At 35.6% G+C, this 18,370-nt stretch overlaps 1 protein-coding gene across 50 annotated transcripts in view; it reads right to left on the bottom strand.

The window, feature by feature from the left end:
- The window catches only part of PMFBP1 (polyamine modulated factor 1 binding protein 1), a 484,787-nt gene that overhangs the window by 445,454 nt on the left and 20,963 nt on the right, over positions 1-18,370 (bottom strand). For 49 of the 50 annotated variants that reach the window (XM_056823979.1, XM_056823945.1, XM_056824098.1 and 46 more), the window contains exons 5-11: positions 17,739-17,963; positions 14,048-14,281; positions 13,074-13,238; positions 12,304-12,414; positions 11,331-11,457; positions 11,046-11,203; positions 9,440-9,686 (exon numbers count right to left, since the gene is read on the bottom strand). In XM_056823979.1, the coding sequence (XP_056679957.1) occupies positions 9,440-9,686; positions 11,046-11,203; positions 11,331-11,457; positions 12,304-12,414; positions 13,074-13,238; positions 14,048-14,281; positions 17,739-17,963 (1,267 nt within the window). The remainder of the gene's footprint in view (positions 1-9,439; positions 9,687-11,045; positions 11,204-11,330; positions 11,458-12,303; positions 12,415-13,073; positions 13,239-14,047; positions 14,282-17,738; positions 17,964-18,370) is intronic. The other variant, XM_056823974.1, reaches the window with a different exon arrangement.

Genomic DNA, 18,370 nt, shown 5'->3' with positions numbered 1-18,370 from the left:
AATTAGAGCCCCCATGCTAAGGAGAAAATACTGCAAGTAGCCAGAGAGAAAGAATTCAAATACCATGGAGCTAAAATCAGGATCACACAGGATTTAGCAGTTTCTACATTAAAGGAAAGGAAGGTATGGAATATGATATTCAGGAGAACCAAAAGATCTAGGTTTACAACCCAGAGTCACCTATCCTTCAAAACTGAGTATATTTTTTCAGGGTTAAAAACAGTCATTCAATAAAAATGGTCATTCTCATATCAATTATCAAACCAATAGAAATCACATAACTATCTCAATAGATGCAGAAAAAACCTTTTACAAAATACAACATCCATTTCTATAGAAAACACTAAAAAAATATAGGAATAGAAGGGCCATTCCTCAAAATTATAAGCAGTATATATTTAAAACCATAGGCAAGTACCATCTGCAATGGGGACAAGTTAGAAGCCTTCCCAATAAGATCAAGAGTGAAGCAAGGATGCCCATTATCACCTCTATGATTTAATATTGTACTAGAAATCCTAGCAATAGGAACTAAAAAAGAAAAAGAAAATGAAGGAATTAAAGTAGGCACTGAGGAAACTAAACTATCACTCCTTGCAGATGATATGATGGTATACTTAAAGAATCCCAGAAAATCAACTAAAGGTTAGTGAAAATAATGAACAACTGTGGCAAAGTTGCAACATACAAGATAAATCCACATAAATCACCAGCATTTCTATATATTTCCAACAAAATTCAGCAGCAGGAGTTAGAAAGAGAAACTCCATTTAAAATCACTCTAGACAATATAAAATATTTAGGAATCTATCTGCCAAGATAAACACAGGAATTATATGAACACAACTACAAAACACTTTTCACACAATTAAAACTAGATCTAAATAATTGAATGATTAATTGCTCATGGGTAGGATGAGCTAATATAATAAAAATGACCATTCTACCCAAATTAATTTACTTATTCAATGCCATACCTATCAAACTCCCAAAAAACTTTAACAAAGTTCATCTGGAAGAACAAAAGATCAAGAATATCAAGGGAAATAATGAAAAAAATATGAAGGATGGGGCAGTACCAGATTTTAAACTGTACTATAAAGCAGTGGTCATCAAAATAATATGGTACTGGCTAAAAGACAGAAGGGTGGATCAATGGAATAGACTAGGGTAAATAACCTCAGCAAGCTAGTGTTCAATAAACCCAAAGATCCCAGCTTTTGGGACAAGAACTCACTATTTGACAAAAACTGCTGGGAAAATTGGAAAACAGTATGAGAAAAATTAGGTTTAGGTCAACATCTTATACCCTATACCAAGATAAATTCAAAACAGGTAAATGACATGTATTAAAGTGAAATAAATTAGGTGAACATAGAATAGTATACCTGCCAGATCTGTGGGAAAGGAATTTAAGACCAAGCAAGAGATAGAGAATGTTACAAAATGTAAAATGAATGACTTTGATTATATTAAATTTAAAAGTTTTTGTACAAACAAAAGCAATGCAACCAAAATTAGAAGGAAAGCAACAAACTGGGAAAACATTTTTTATAACAAAACTCTCTGACAAAGGTTTAATTTCCCAAATCTATAAGGAACAAAGTCAAATTTACAAAAAACCAAGCCATTCCCCAATTGACAACTGGTCAAGGGACATGAATAAGCAGTTTTCACGTGAAGAAATCAAAACTATCAATAATCACATGAAAAAGTGTTCTAAATTCCTCCTCATTAGAGAAATGCAAATTAAAACAACATTGAGGTACCACCTCACACTTAGCAGACTGGCCAATATGGCAGCAAAGGAAAGTGATAAATGTTGGAGGGGATATGGCAAAATTGGGACATTAATACATTGCTGGTAGAGTTGTGATTGATGCAACCATTCTGGAGGGCAATTTGGGATTATACCCAAAGGGCTTTAAAAGACTGCCTGCCCTTTTATCCAGCCACAGCACTGTTGGGTTTGCACCCCAAAAATGATAAAAAATAAAAATACAAAAATATTTATAGCTGCAATCTTTGTGTAGGCAAAAAATTGGAAATTGTGGTATCTGATGGTCACAGAATACTATTGTGCTGAAAGGAATAATGAATTAGAGGAATTCCATGTGAACTGGAAAGATCTCCAGGAATTGGTGCAGAGCAAAAGGAGCAGAACCAGAAGAACATTGTACACAGAGACTGATACATTGTGGCACAATAGCATGTAATAAAATTTTCTACTAGCAGCAATGCAATGACCTAGGACAATCCAGAGGAAGAACTGTGGAGACAGAAACAGAAGAACAACATATGATTGATCGTATGGTTTGATGGGGATGTGGTTGGGGTTTTGGCTTTAAAAGATCACTCTATTGCAAATATGAATAATATGGAAATCGATTTTGAACAATGATTCATGTATAATCCAGTGGAATTGCTTGTCAGCTCCAGGAGGGAAAAATCATGAATCATGTAACCATAGAAAAATATTCTAAATAAAGTTTAGATGGTCATTCAATAGAAGATTTCCAAGCCTTCCTGAGGAAAAGACCAGATCTAAACAGAAAATTTAAAGTTTAAAACTTTAAATATAATATCTAAGAGAAACCTTTAAAAAGGCAAATAAGAAAGAAAGAGAAAATTTAAGGGACTCAAATTAGTAAAAATGTATGTGGTCCTACATAGAAAGAGGATATCTATAATTCTTTAAAATTCTTATTAGTAGTAAAGCACTTAGGAGTATACTTAGACACAGGGTGAGGAAATAAGCTGATTAGGACGATATGATATGCAAAAAAAAGTGAAGGGGTGAAAAAGAGGTTTGCACTCAGAGCAAAGGGAAGGGAGAGATGGATTGGGATAAATTATATAACATAAAGAAGTGTGAAAAACTATTACAGTGGAAGGGAGAATGAGGGTGGTGACAGGCAATGCTTAATTTTTATTCTCATTGTAACTGACTCAGAGAAGGAATAATAACCATACTTACTGGGGTATAGAATCTGATCATACCCTAAAGATTAGTAGGAAGGGAGTAAGTCAAAGAAAGTTGGTGGTAACAGGAGGGAGGGGGAAGTGACAGGGGGTGATAAGAAGTAAAACACTGGTGAAGAGGAACAGAGTGAAAGAAAAAGAGAGCAGGATCAAAAGGGAACAATAAGATGGAATTCACAGTTGGTAATCATAAATTATGAATGTGAATGTGAATGAGATGAATTCACCCATAAAATGGAAGCTGATAGCAGAGTGGATTAAAAACCAAACTCCTACTATGTGTTGTTTGCAGGGTGACACACACAGAGTAAAAGGTAAGGGGCTGGAGCAGAATTTATTGTGCATCATCTAAAGTTAAAAAAGCAAGAGTAGCAATCATGATCTCAGAAGAACCTAAAGCAAAAAAATAGATTTGACTAAAAGAGATAAAGGAAATTACATCTTGCTAAAAGAGACTATAAACAATGTAAATATCAAATTAAACCAAAAAATAAATAAGTAAATGAAGTGAATGACATCTTTAAAAAGTTAAAACTAATAGATCTCTGGAGAGAAGTGGATGCCAAAAGAAAGGAATATACTTTCTTTTCAGCAGTACATGGCTCCTACACAAAAATTGACCATGTATTTAGGGCATAAAAACTTCACAGTCAAATACAGAAAAGCAGAAATAATAAATGCATCCTTTTCAGATCATAACCTAGTAAAAATTATAACGCATAAAGCTACATGGAAAGATAAATAAAAATTAATTGGCAACTAAATAATCTAATGCTAAAAAAGTGGTGAGTCAAAGAACAAATTATAGAAACAAATAATTTTATTAATGGGAATGACAATGAGGAGACAACATATCAAAATTTATTTTGGAATATAGCCAAAACAGTTCTATGGGGAAAATGTATATCTCTAAACAATTACATTAATAAAATAGAGAAAATGCAGATCAATGAATTAGGTATGCAACAACAAAAAAAAAACAAAGAACAAATTAAAAATAATTCAAAATTCTAAAAATTAAAGGAGAAATTTAATAAAATTGAAAGTAAGAGAGTCAATAAACTAATAAGACTAGGAGAGTTGGTTTTATGAAAAAAATAAAATAATGTTATAGTTAATTTGATTTTTAAAAGTAAAGAAGAAAATTAAATAATCAGTATACAAAATGAAAAGGGTGAACTCACAACCAAGGAAGAGGAAATTAAAGTAATCATTAGAAACAATTTTGCCCAATTATATGCCAATAAATCTGACAATCTAAGTGAAATGGATGAATATTTATAAAAATGCAAATTGCCTAGATTAGCAAAAGAGGAAATAGAATCCTTAAATAATCCCATATCAGAAAAAGAAATTGAACAAGCCAATGATGAACTCCCTAAGAAAAAATCCCCAGGGCCAGATGGAATCACAAGTGAATTCTATTGAACATTTAAAGAACAATTACTCCCAATATTATATAAACTATTTGGGAAAACAGGCAGAAAAGGAATCCTATAAAATTTGCTTTATGAAATTTATATGGTACTGTTACCTAAACCAGAAAGAACAAAAACAGAGAAAGAAAATTATACGCTAATTTCATCAATGAATATAGATGCAAAATTTTTAAATAAGAAAAATATTTAAGGATAAATCAGCAACCAGGTGGGATTTATACCACAAATGCATAGTTGACCATATAAATAACCAAACTAACAGAAATCACATGAATATCTCAATAGATATAGGAAAAAACCTTCAATAAAATACAGCACCCATTCCTATTAAAAACACTAGTAAGCATAGTAATAAATAGATCACTGATAAGTAGTATGTACCTAAGACCTTCAGCAAATATCATCTGTAATTGAGATAAATTAGAAGCCTTCCCAATAAGATCAGGGGTGCAGCAAGGATGCCCATTATCACCACTATTAATATTGTATTAGAAATAAAAGCTTTATCATAAGAAAAAGGAATTAAAGTAGGCAATGAGGAAACTAAACTGCCACTCCTTGTGTTTGATATGATGGTATACTTAGAGAATCCTAGAAAATCAATTAAAAAGCTAGTGGAAATAATAACTTTAGCAAAGTGAGCTAATATAATAAAAAAGACAATTCTACCTAATTTAATTTATTTACTTAGTATCACACTAATTAAACTACCAAATAATAATTTTACAGAACTAGAAATAATAACAAAATTCATCTGGAAGAACCAAAGGTTGAAAATATCAAGGGAACTAACAAAAAAAGTGAAAAGAATGGAGGCCTAGAAATACCAGATCTCAAACTGAGATAAAGCAACAATCATCAAAATAATTTGGTACTGGCTAAGAAATAGAATGATAGAAGATACACAATATACAGGGATAAAGTAACTTTCCAAAGTGTTTGATAAACCCAAAGATCCCAACTTTTGGAATAAGAACTCACTCAAACAAAAACTGCTGGGAAAATTGGAAAATAGTATGGCAGAAGCTAGGTATAAACCAATATCTCACAGCCTATACCAAAATAAGGTCAAAATAGATATATGATTTAAATATAAAGAGTAATACTGTAACAAAATTAGGGGAACACAGAATAGTGTAGAGAAGGGAAGAATTTATGACCAAATAAGAGATAGGGAATATTATAAGATGTAAAATGAATCATTTTTATTATATTTAAATTAAAAAGCTTTTTGTATAAACAAAACAAATTAAACAATATTAGAAGGGAAAAACAAAATGGGAAAAAATTTTATAAAAATGTCTCTAACAAAGGTCTATTTTCTCAAATTTATAAAGAACTAAGTAAAATTTATAAGAATACAAGTCATTCCCCAACTAACAAATGGTCAAAGACAAATGAACAAGCAATTTTTAGATGAAGAAATCAAAGTCATCAATAATCATATGAAAAAATGTTCTAAATCACTGTTGATTAGAAAAATGAAAATTAAAACAATTCTGAGGTGCCACCTCACACCTATCAGATTGGCCAATATGGTAGTAAAGGAAAGTGGTCAACGAAGGGGGTGGTGTGGCAAAATTGGGATGCTAGTGTATATTGGTGGAGTTGATCCAGTAAAGTCACTGTTGGATCTGTATCTCAAAGAGATAATAAAAAAGGCATAGGACCTACTTGTACAAAAATATAGCAGTTCTTTTTGTAATGTTTTAGAATTAGGAATTGCTGGGATGCCCATTAATTGGGGGATGGTTGAACAAATTGTGGTACATATTGGTAATGGAATGTTCTTGGGCTAACAAATTATAAGCAAGATGATTTCAGAAAAAAGATTTGAAGGATCTGATGCAGAGTGAAATAAGCGTTACTGGGAGAATATCTACACAATGACAGGCAATATTGGATGATGATTATCTGTGAAAACTTGGCTTCTCTCAACAATGCAATGATCTAAGACAGTGCTAAAAGAAGTACAACAGGGAATGCTATCTACCTCCAGAGAAAGAACTGTTGAAGTCATCTTTCACATCATTATATCTTTGTTTGTTTTTTGGGGAGAGAGGGTTGGTTATGTATGACTGTACTCTTACACCTGTGATCAATATGGGAGTGTGCTTTGCATGACAATTTTTTTAATTAAAAAAAAAAGCTAGGTAGAGAATAGGTGTCAAAGGAATATTTGTTGATTGTAAAAAGCCTTCCACATAAAATTAAGGCATAAATAAAAATCCAAACCTCTGAAGGAAAAAAAAAATGGTAGGAAGGATGGTATAGAGCCCTCATATCTTTGCCTTTTCCTGGAGTCTTCAGAGATTCCCGTTTCTATTAGGTTAGCAGGCAGGATATCTGTCCCTCCTCCCTTAGCTGCCTGGAGGTATCAACTTTGTTGATTAGCCTTTGTTATTAGCCCTGGGCTAGGTGCTGTACAGGTGAGAGAAGCAGTGTTGGAAAAGAGGGAAAGATAAAGAAAACATACAAAAAGGGACCCTGCCCATATAGACTTAACCCTATGGTTGGGTAGACAGACAATACCTACAGGACAAAGGAGTCAACTGAGTTCTAACCCTGAGGAAAGTTTAATAAGTGCAACAGGAGTTGAAAGTAGACTTTATATCTTCCCTTTATGTAGGGAAGATAAACATTACTAATACCCCAACAGCCAAATGACTTTAAAATGACTTTCAGAAAAGGAAATGCAAATTATCAATTACTGTTAGACAACAGCAATAAATAGGATATAAACAATCCTGAAAAGATGAACTGCAAACTATTAGTAGCAACCTGATAAGATATTCCAAATCATTAGTAATCAGAGAAATGCAAATTAAAACCCAGATATCCATCAAACTAGCAAAGATGGTAAAAGATAGGAAAACTTGGAAGGACAATTCTACAAACTCACTCCAAGTGGAGTAAACAAATTATTCCGGGAATTACATGAGAAAAATTACTAAATTGTTCATACCCTTTCACCAGGGATCTTATTAGAACTATACCCTAAGCAGGCAACTGACAGGAAGGAAAGACCTATAAAATGTTTGTGACAACATTATTTACAACTTATTTATAAAATGCAAAAGCTGGGGAAAAAAAAATCTGCCAAATGATTGATGCATTGGCTAAAGCAAATTATGGTATTTGAGTCTAATGGAATATCCCTGCACCAAAACACAGACAATTGTGAGAGATTTAAGAAAAAATGGGGATATTTCTATGAATTCATGAAGAAAGTGGAGGGAAAAGAACAATATATATACATATATATATATGTGTGTGTGTGTGTGTGTGTGTATATATATATTATATATAGTGGCAGAAACAATGTGAACAACCATCATATGGAGGCAATAGAATTTTGGTCAAATACTACAAAGTTTGTTGTAACTACCAAAGTTAAAGAACACATTTTCTTCTTTTGGCCATTATACATTAAAAAAAATGTATTTTATAAAGGGAATCAGCTGATATGTCAAGGCTATAATTCATCAATGAATTTTTTAAAATATGAGTGGGATTTGAAGGAGGGGAGTGTGTATAGGGGGGCAGATAATAGTGGATGCATGAAGTGGGACATTACATGTAGGAGGCAGGGCAAAATCAATCTGAATGGAAGTGAAGTGTTTGCTGAGAAGTTTGGGAAACAAGACTAAATAGGTAGGATGAGAATGAATCATCAAAGACTGAAAACTGTGCAGAGGATGATGAATTATACACATGCAACAATAGGGAGCCAATTTAGTTTCTTAAACATGCTGTAGATTAGTTTGTGTTCCAGCAGCATGCAGGCTGAGACAGGAGACTGGAGACAGAGAAGCCATCTAAGAAGTTATTTTGGAATTACAGGAAATAAGGTGAGTGGGTAAGATTGGGCAGTGAGTGATAATGGAAAAAGTGCTAATTTTTTTTAGAACCTTTACTTTCTGTCTTTGCAACAAGGGCTAGGCAAACAAGGTTAAATGATTCATCCAGGGTCACACAGGTAGTGAATATCTAAGGCCAGCTTTGATCTCAAGTCCTTCTGACTCCAGGCCTGGTTCTATCCCCTGAGCCCCCAAAAGTGTTAATTTGAAAGAGATGATGAAGAAAGACATAGGACTTAGTTACCAATAGGAGAGACTAAGATTGTTTTAAGATTTTCTAGTCTGGGAGACCAGTGCCACAGTCAGAAATGAAAGAATTGGAAAGGGGAGCTCAATTTTTTGAAGGTGAGTGATGGAGAACAATTAGGTTCTAATCTGTGTTTTGGTTTAATCAGTGGGGAACATGGAAAGGTTGATCATCAGACTGAGGAGATGGAAAGGAATGACATGCAGAGTAGATAGGAAGAGGATTAGTTTTACAGTGTAGGATAGAAATCTTTCTTGTGAAAAAGAATGCTATCCACCTCCAGGGAAAGAACTATTGGAGTAGGAATGCAGATGAAAGCATATGATTTTTCACTTGTTTATTGTTTCACTTATTTGGGCTTTGGTTTTATAAGATTATTTACTTGCAAAAATGAATAATAAGGAAATGTGTTTTGTGTAATAATACATGTATAAACCATTCTGAATTGTTTGCCAGCTCCAGGAGTGGGGAGAGAAGGAAACAATTGGGATCATATAACTTTGAAGAACTCATGTGGAAATTGGTCATTACATGTAATTGGTAAAAAAAAAAATAAATATTTTTAAAAAGAACCTTTCTTGTGGGACTAGAAGGAATGGTGTTGAGACAATGATATGTTGAGGTGACACTGGGGTGCACTTGAGGGAATCTTCTCCATAAAATGTGGTGAAAAGAGTGAGAGGTGAATGCAAGCAAGAATAAGAGTGGACTTAAGACTTTTTAAGGGAATATAAGATAGTATTAATAACTTTGGAAACATTATTTAGCCTATCTGAGCCTTAGCTTTCTTACCTGTAAAATAGGGGTGACATTTGGGCTTTGTAAACACAAAAGCTTTATAAAAATGTGAGTTAATATTTTATTGGGAAATTTGTTTATTGTCCCGCAAGTCTTCCTGGGAAGTCACTCACCAATCAGCTTCTGGCCTTCGTGGGCCTCATTTAGTCTACACTTCAGCTGCTGGACCTCAGCATCCAGGACAGCATTCTGGGTCTCACTTTTTTCCTCCTGCTGCTTCACCTTCTGGAGGGTTTGCTCCACCTCTTCTACTCTGGCTTGTTGCTTCTCCATTTCTGCATGCTTTTCTTCAAGGGTATTTTGCACCAGGATTATTTCCCGCTGAGTTTGGCACAGGGTTTCATTTTTCTCCTGAATGACCTGAGTAGATCAAAGAATCAGGATGGTTGTTGAAGGTCTAGGGCTCCCCCTTTTCCCCCGCTTGATGCCTTTCCTTCTTTTCCCTATGAGATCCTGTGTTTGGCTCTTTTCTAAAACCCCCAATGAGTATATGGAAGGGAAATACAACCAGGCCAATTAAACTGCTTCTAAGAGCTCTAATGAAGTCTGGTGATGAGAAAACATTAGCTATAGAAATATCTGCTGGTTTTTCAATCTGTCTATTCTAGACTCCATCAGATTTATAGATTTCTTAGTGTTAGGAGCATAGGTGTGTACAGAGTGTAGGCCAGGTGTTATACACCTCATTTCATCCTTGGTAAACACCTATGAACAGGAGTACAGTGCTTTTTACATACTATGCAACTAAGAAATGTTTGTTTATGGGAGATCCTGGGTTCAAATATGACCTTAGATACTTCCTAGCTGTGTGATCCTGGACAAGTTCCTTAATCCCCATTGCCTAGCCTTTATCTCTCTTCTGCTTTGGAACCATACACAGGGTTTAAAAAATGTCTGTCGAGTTAAATTTGTTCTTCTAAGACACATTTACATTGAGCTATTATCACATTGTGAGGTTTTTGTCTGTTTAAGAAGCTTCCAGTTTAAAAGATCAATCAAAATCCCTAATGATGCTAAAAATAGCAATAATTTCACCATTGAAATGTCTTTTAAAAAACATTAAAAAGACTGGTATGATATAAATGTATACCTAGCCAGTGTCCCTTGGTAGTGTTCTCATTATGCTTTTTGGGTTTAGAGGAAGACTCTTTCTTAAACAATATTGAGTGCTCTTACTTTAATTTAACCAATAGTTATAAAAACCTGCTATGTGTCCATTTATCAGCAAGTAGTTATTAAGCTCCCTACAGTGTACCAGGCTAAGCACAGGGGATACAAAGAATGAAACAGGTTCCCCTCTGAAGGAGTTTACATTCCAGTTGGGGGAGACAACACATATGTATGGAAGAATACATAGAATAAATATCAAGATAATTAATAGAAATAAATACAAAGAAGAAAAATATGTGGTTGTGAGGTAGGGAATGTACTAGCAAGTTGGGATTATCAGCAGATGTAGTCCTTATTGTGTTCATCACTTGTACAAGCAAGAGGTCTCAATGAGTTTATGATGTCATTGGCTATTCTTTGATCCCTGCTATAGAAAATTTTGTGATTCTAAAGTCAGAGAAATGAGGTACAGACTCTGATTGCAACATATACATCATTATGTCAGCGATAAGCATTTAAAGAAATCCTCTCCAGTGTCTCCTTTGGGTTTTTTTTTTGGGGGGGGGGGTTGTTTTTTTTCCTACTGTGGCCAAATACTTCACAACTTACTTTTTCTTTCTCTAAACAAATAGTCTGGGATTCTTTCAATTGAACTTGTAGATTCTTCATGTGTTCCTTTAAATCCTTCACTTTTCCATCCTTCCACTCTGTTTGGTTTGCTGTCTCTTGCAGAAGGTTGTGCATATCTAACTCCAGCTTCATGAGGTCTACAATAGAACAGGACAGAATAGGACACAACATAGCAATGCTATCATCCAGACAGCTGTTCCTTGCTGGGAGGACATCAGCTCTCTCTCAGTCCCATTTCCTTCTTCTACTACCCCCAGGGTTTACCCTTCATGATCTTCTTCTTCTGTTCTGATACTCTTTCCAGCTCCTTCTTCATGTCCTGTAGGAGGTACTGGTACTCTTCTACTCGGAGGCACTGACTCTCACACTGTTCCTCAATCTGCGCCAAGATCTAGACACAGAGTACAATTGTAGGTCAGTGGGTGGTTTTGTCAAGGTCAAGATGCTCTTCCTGAAATGGTTCTAAAAAAGGAAGGCAGGTGATTTCTGGTTTACAGAATAATACCTGCCCATCCCCTGGAGGTAGGATACAAGCAATGGTATGCTGGCACTTCTTTCATACTGCCTCATGAGAGCCCCTTGTTAAATTTTCATTGAGAATGCTTATATGTTGTAAATTGGTAAACACTATCAATCAGAGATTGTCAAGACTTAAGAAAGTGATGAAAAATGTTAATGAAGATTAAACATAAAAGTGTATTGTACATACTTTTTTTGAGAATTAGTTGTTAAATTTTAACAGCTTCAACGAGCACTATTGTGTCACATCCAAAGGTAAGGAAAGGGAGCATCTAGGTGGCTCAGTAGACTGAGAGACAGAAGGTCTTGGGTTCAAATGTGCCTTCAGACACTTTTTAGCTGTGTGATCCTGGGCAAGTAGGGGTTTTTAAAAAAGCCCTAAGAAGAGCTGTCTTTTATATAAAAAAATGATACAGAGAACAGAATTGTGATATGTTTTTCCAATCCTGAGGATTTGTGTTGATCTATCTCTCCACTCTCTCACCTAATTCCCACTGAAGACTAAGAGCTGAGTTTGAGTGTACTATAGGATGTGGGTGAAGAAGTGTGTTTGGCTTGTGTGTGTGTATGTATACATGCATATATAGACACATACACACATTTATACACACATATGTACTGTGTGGATCTATATCTATCTACATTTCTGTCCATATTCTAAGTCTTATTAATCCTCAGTTTCAAGTATGGTAGACATTTTTCAACAAGGACATCCCACCTGATTGATATCCTCTGACTCATCTGAAGGGCAGACAAGTTGTCTGTGGGACACTCGATAGGCAGCAAAGTCCACTTCTAATTTTATAAGCGTCTCTTCATGATCCAATATCTGAAAATGGACACAGTTCATGTATAGAACATAATCAAAATTCTTTGCATTTTCACAATGATTTCTTCAAAAGAGTTTATATGGCATTGTGCAAAGGACACTGGGTAAGGAATCAGGAGACAGGGGTCAAATATCTTCTTTGCCTTGGCTGGTTGGATGATAGCCAGCAAGTTCTTTAACTTTTCCTTGGTTCAGCTTGCTAACATGTAAAATACAGATAATAAAATGCAGGCAATATCCACTTCAAGGGCTGCTTTAAGTATCAAAAGAGAATGTGTATAAAGTTCTTTGTAAATTGTAAAGTGCTATATGAATGTTAGCTATTATTGAGGCCATGTGATAAAGCTGCATGTGATCCAAAGGGTAATGGAAAGGTTTAGGATAGGTATGAATAGCAGTGAGACATACTAACTTCACAGACTCCAGAAGTGGTTTAAGAATTGGAAGTTTATGATTAGAAAGACAAGCAGGCCAGTAGTAGCAAGGGATAGCAACTTAAAACAATGGACCAGGGCAAAAGGAAACATAACCATATGGCAAAGTATTTGAGAATCACTGGGCAAGATACTCTTAATTTCTGTCTTTTTTTTTTCCTGACAGCTTCATTTTTTTTTTGACTGTGTAAAAGCTGTTTTTAGTAGAAACCTGGTTCCACTTACTTTAAGATTGCTACAAATGAGCTTATCTCGAAGCTCTTGAAGGACCTCTTCTTGTTCAGAGCCCTCTTGCCATGCATCATTTAGGCGCTTTTGGGTCTCCTTCAGTTCATATATTAAACATTCTGTAGTTCTTTCCTTTGGTTGATCCCCCTTAATATCTTCCTCCTGGTATTTTTAGGAGAGAAACTTTTATTTGATGTATGCATTAGATTGTGAGCATCTTTAAGTCAAGGGCTATCTTTTGCCTCTCTTTGTATTCCCAGTACATGGCACATAGTAGAAGTTTAATAAATGTTTATTAATTGATGACAAGTTCATCTTTGTGTATGGCTGAAGTTGGGAAGGAGGAGTAGCTAATGGGAAATTAAGTAGGCTGAGAAACCAAGTGGTTAGACTATTTGATGGAGAATTAATATGCATGTTGAAGTCTCATAGTATGAGTGCAGAAGGGAAAATATTGTGAAGCAAGTATAAAACTTTATCCCATCTAAGTCCCCTGACAATAACTTACCTTATTATATGTTTTACTTAGGCTGACTTTAAAAATTACTTTCTTTTCACTGGGCAGAATAGTGATGGGAAGCAGCCTAACTCATATTAAGCTTTACTTTTGTTGAATGGAGGACCTAGTAGCTTCTTTCATTGGGGATATGGAAGATTCAGGTCCCTGTTTTGGTCATTCTCTTTATTCCTTAAATGGGTTAAGACAGCCCTTTCTGAAGCAAGAATTCTTCAGATAAGCATATTACAGTCTCAAACAGAAGATCTGAAAAGCTTTAAGAATAGAGCTATAGTTCAAAAGACTGCAATTTGAAAATCAAGGAGAGGGCTTTTCTGACAGAAGGTTTGGTGGCTTTTCCCTCCTTGTAAGAAGCACAAGTTTTGTCCAAAGCAATAATTTAGGAGCCCTGAACTTGATCATGATACCTTTTTTTGGTTTTGATTACGGTAAATGGCTATGGTCTGTGCCTTACCTGCTTGGACATAATTCTGACATCTCCCTCTAAGACCTTCATTTGACATTCAAGCATTTCGAGGCTGTTCATGGCTGCCTGATACTTATCCCGGTAAAGATTTAAGCTGCTTTCTAGGTTGTTGATCCTGTCTTCAGCCAATGAAAGTTGCTCCTGAGATATATGGAGCTTCTCCTGTAGTTTTATATTCTCTTCCTTATTTTTCTCCATCACCTCCTCAAAGACCATGGCCTGCTAGTACAACACCAAGAATTATCCTCTCACAGATATGTCTGATTTAACAAGTATTTCTACATGTGAAGTTACACATGTAAATATTCTGTATTTGTTGAATAAATAATACAAGACAACTCTTAGGATTAAAATTTTCTGGAAACCATATGTTTATTTATAATCATTTATTAGATAATGAAGTGGGTTGTAGAGAGAAAAGGCATATAATCACATTGCTGATTGCCCAACTAATCTGAGTTTGCCACTCACCCCATGTGTTTCTGTTCACCAGAAAAGGGGGTGGGGAGAGGGAGGGAGAGAGGGGGAGAGGGGGAGAGAGAGAGAGAGAGAGAGAGAGAGAGAGAGAGAGAGAGAGAGAGAGAGAGAGAGAGAGAGAGAGAGAGAGAGAGGGAGAGAGAGAGAGAGAGAGAGAGAACCCTTCTGCTTCCTCAATTCTTAATTTATAACCCTGGAGATGTCACAAGTCCTGAGTCTCCCTACTTGGACAGACTTGGTCAGGCTCAGTCTGGGTCTGATGCCAGGAGTCACATGGGACAAGAGGCAAGTATGTTCCTGGATGCCAGGGAGCCATGAAGCCTTTGGCATCCTCTCATAGTTTGCATGTGAACCTAATCATAGGACAGGGCTGAGACTGAAATGAATTTTTTAAACTTTCCTTTTTAAAACTCCAGATAAATTCAATAATAGAAACCTAAAAGTGACAAAGTATAACAAAGAAATGTTAACTGACTAAATTTTATGAGATTCACCTCAAATCTTCAAGAGTTTATCCTGCCACATGCATCCCCATTTCTAAGCACAGTGGCTGGAGCCTGGTGGGTGTTTAATGAATCGTGGTGAATGAAAATGAAAAAATGACAAGAAAGATAGAATTAAGATAATCAGTTTGCATTGTCTCTAACATTGAAAGTCTGATGGACTAATTCTTCAGCACTAACATTGCAACTTTGTAAGCTGAGTAGTCAAGTCAATCATGCTTTGAAAACTGGAATGTTATCCCAGAGAAAATCTAAGATTGTTGAAGAGTAAGTCTGGACTCAGAAACAAAAATCAGATCAACTAGAAGTTCAAAATTGTTTCATTCAGCAAAACAGATTAAATTGTTATGATGGTTTTGAATGAGGAAATAGACCACAAAGCAATTTCAAGCTTTACCTGAAGTGAAAGAGAACTTGCTTATCAACAGGGACAGACAATGTTTACTGATCAATGAATTATCAGAAAATGAAATGGGAGGACATACTAATATCCTTAAAAAGGTTGCTAGGATTGTATTTCATTGCTTCTTAAATGGGCCAATAAAAGAATCAACACGAAATTACAAATATGAGTCTGAGAGTGTGTTGGAAAATCACTATTTTCTATAATGAAGTATAGTCTTGATAATAAATGAACACATTCTGGCCAGAAAACTCAGTATATTCGCTATTTGATTAAACTAATAAAATAGCTAATTTTTAGCTAATCAAAGTGTAGACAATAATTATGGCTGTCATTAGTCTAGTTTGCAAAAATTCTTAATAATAATGTACAAAGAGGAATAACTATACCTTTATTTTCTTCTCTTAAATCCAAATTATTACTGCATGTTAAGAATTTAAGGTCTGAATTATCTGTTGAATCATTGACTCCCCTCTATTCTCACTATAACAATCTTAGTAACCATCCTCATCTCCATCTACCTAGCACATAGCTCTATCGTCCTAATGTGAATTTTAAAACTACACCCTACTCAGACCATACTTTAGAAGATTTGATTTGGCTATCTCCTGATTGTAACAAATGAAGACACTCTCTTTAACAAAATCAGGAATGTCTTGTAGTACTTTACATTACTCCACTCTATTTAGACATACTTTAGGGGAAGATAAAGTTGTAATCTCCTAATTGAACAATGAAGGTGCTTAGTTCTCATCTTATAGTGAAGCTAGAATTTTAAGCTAAGTCTATTTTTAGACCTTAATACAAAAAGGTGTTAAGTAACTATAAAGGTTAAATTAATCACAAAAAGGTCAAGTAACTAACAAAAGGTGTACTTAGCAAAGAAGTGTGAAGTAGCTCAAAAGATATAAACTAATCAAAGAAGGTGATAACTAAAAGTATAGGCAGTCCTGGAGAAAGCCTTTGATGTGATTGGTAGATGTGAAAATTTAGAGGTGGAGACACAAGGGTGAAAGGTCTATATATTGGGGATTTTTTCATCCCTCAAAACCTCTTTCCCTGGAAAGCGGGATCTGGCTGATCACTTCCTGTGAGCAGCCTGGGCGCCAGTTCTATCCTGGAACTCAGCCTGGAGGAGCTCACTCAGACAGCTTCCTTGAGACAGCCTGAGCCAGAGCAGTTTAAATTAACTGTTTTCCTCTCTCTCTCTCTTCTCCTTAAATTCCTTCCCTCTATATTAAATTACCATAAATTTCCAGACTGACTTGGGGATTTTATTTGGTGACCATTTAAATCTAGATTTAAAGTCACAACTCTAAATTCATCTTTATACTAAAAGGATCTTCCTGTAATCACTCTTTCCACCCTTCAGGCCACTAGAAGAATAGCTGTGGGTGCCTCTTTGGTCTGAGTTCCTCACCTTGGTTATTCCTCTGAAAGCTTCAGATGGGGCTAGGGGCTGGATTTGTGACTGTCAGGGCCAGAGCCACACAGATGCTGCTCATTTTTTCCCCTGGTCCTAGTCCATCACCTAGTTATATTGTCCTGGTTCACCACCCTTAGCCAAAAGTCCCCAGTACTGTTCCTTTCTCTGGCTGGCTACATCTAGCACAGGTCCCCTTCTCAGTCTGCATTAGATCTGGGACCCAGCTCTGGGGAATAGGTAAAAGAGTTACCTTGTGGCAATTGCTCCTTCTTATATATTGTCAGTCATGTCTGTCCTATGCCTGGGATCTCTTCTTGCATTAGTACTTAATTGCAGGACCAGTTAAGTCACTGTACTGGTAAGCTGTACTGGTAACATGGTATACAAGACCCAGTCTAGAGATCTTCATTTCTTTATGTTGACATGGACTGGAAAAAAAGGCTCACTGTTTCTTTGGGAATCACAATTAGGGTTCAGACTGATAGGTTTCCCAGGTCTTTCTGGAGCAGTCATTTAGGGCAGCTAGCCTAAATCTTTCCTCCTATTGCATCATCTTGGCTTGTCTCTTCCCCATCTCCTTTATCACAGTCTTTGATAAAGAACTGACTGTTCTCAACATCAAAGCCAGCCTGTCTACTTCTATCTTTTCCATCAGATTGTCTCTTATACATTCTCCCCTTGCTTTATAATCTTTCATATATAATGATTCTTATAATTCATTTTCTAATTTTTATCCAATATAATCTTTAATTTCTATCTACTGGTCCCTCCCTTTTGCCTGTCAACATGTCCAAGTCTCCACTATCAATCAATAAGCCTGCTCTAGGTAAGGAAGACAGAGCTTACAGTAATGGAGGCTGCAACCCATACCTCATCTTCTTTCATGTGGCAGTGCTGATGAAGCACTTCTAGGTCACAGGTCTGCTTATCCAGGATGGACTGATATTGTAAGAGTGAGCAATAAGAAGCTTGTAATTCTTCTGTGCGGAACTCCAGTTCCTGCTGAAGAGCCATCAACTTTTCCTTTAGCTGCTGGAGCTGTATCTGACGGGTCTGGTTACAGCATGCAAACTCTCCTTGTATATGCTGCTTACTCTGGAATAATAATAATAGTGATAACAATAAACAATCATAGCAACAGCAACAAATAACAATGCTATCTCATATCCATACTGTAGTTTATAGTTCACAAGTGTAGTTTGCTTCCTATCTCTTACATTCATTTGGTGCTTTCATGTATAATGTACTTCACATCTATTATCTTATTTTGATAATAAGGAATAGAAAAAAAAGGAAAAAAATTTAAGAAGTTGTCATTTATTGTCATTCATTCAGCAGACACTTACTGAGCCCATTTGTGTGCAGCCATATGCTAGATGTGATGGAAGATGCAAGGAAACTGTAATACATGACTCTTGCCCTTTGGAAACTCCTTATCCAGTTGGGAAGATGAGTCACACATTCTTAAACCAATTACACAAATATATGCATATTTTAAATGA

The sequence above is a fragment of the Monodelphis domestica genome, chromosome 1, assembly GCF_027887165.1.
Source record: "Monodelphis domestica isolate mMonDom1 chromosome 1, mMonDom1.pri, whole genome shotgun sequence".
Taxonomy (NCBI): Eukaryota; Metazoa; Chordata; class Mammalia; order Didelphimorphia; family Didelphidae; genus Monodelphis; species Monodelphis domestica.
Note: the sequence above shows the minus strand (reverse complement) of the source record. Positions and strands in the feature narration are given on the sequence as shown.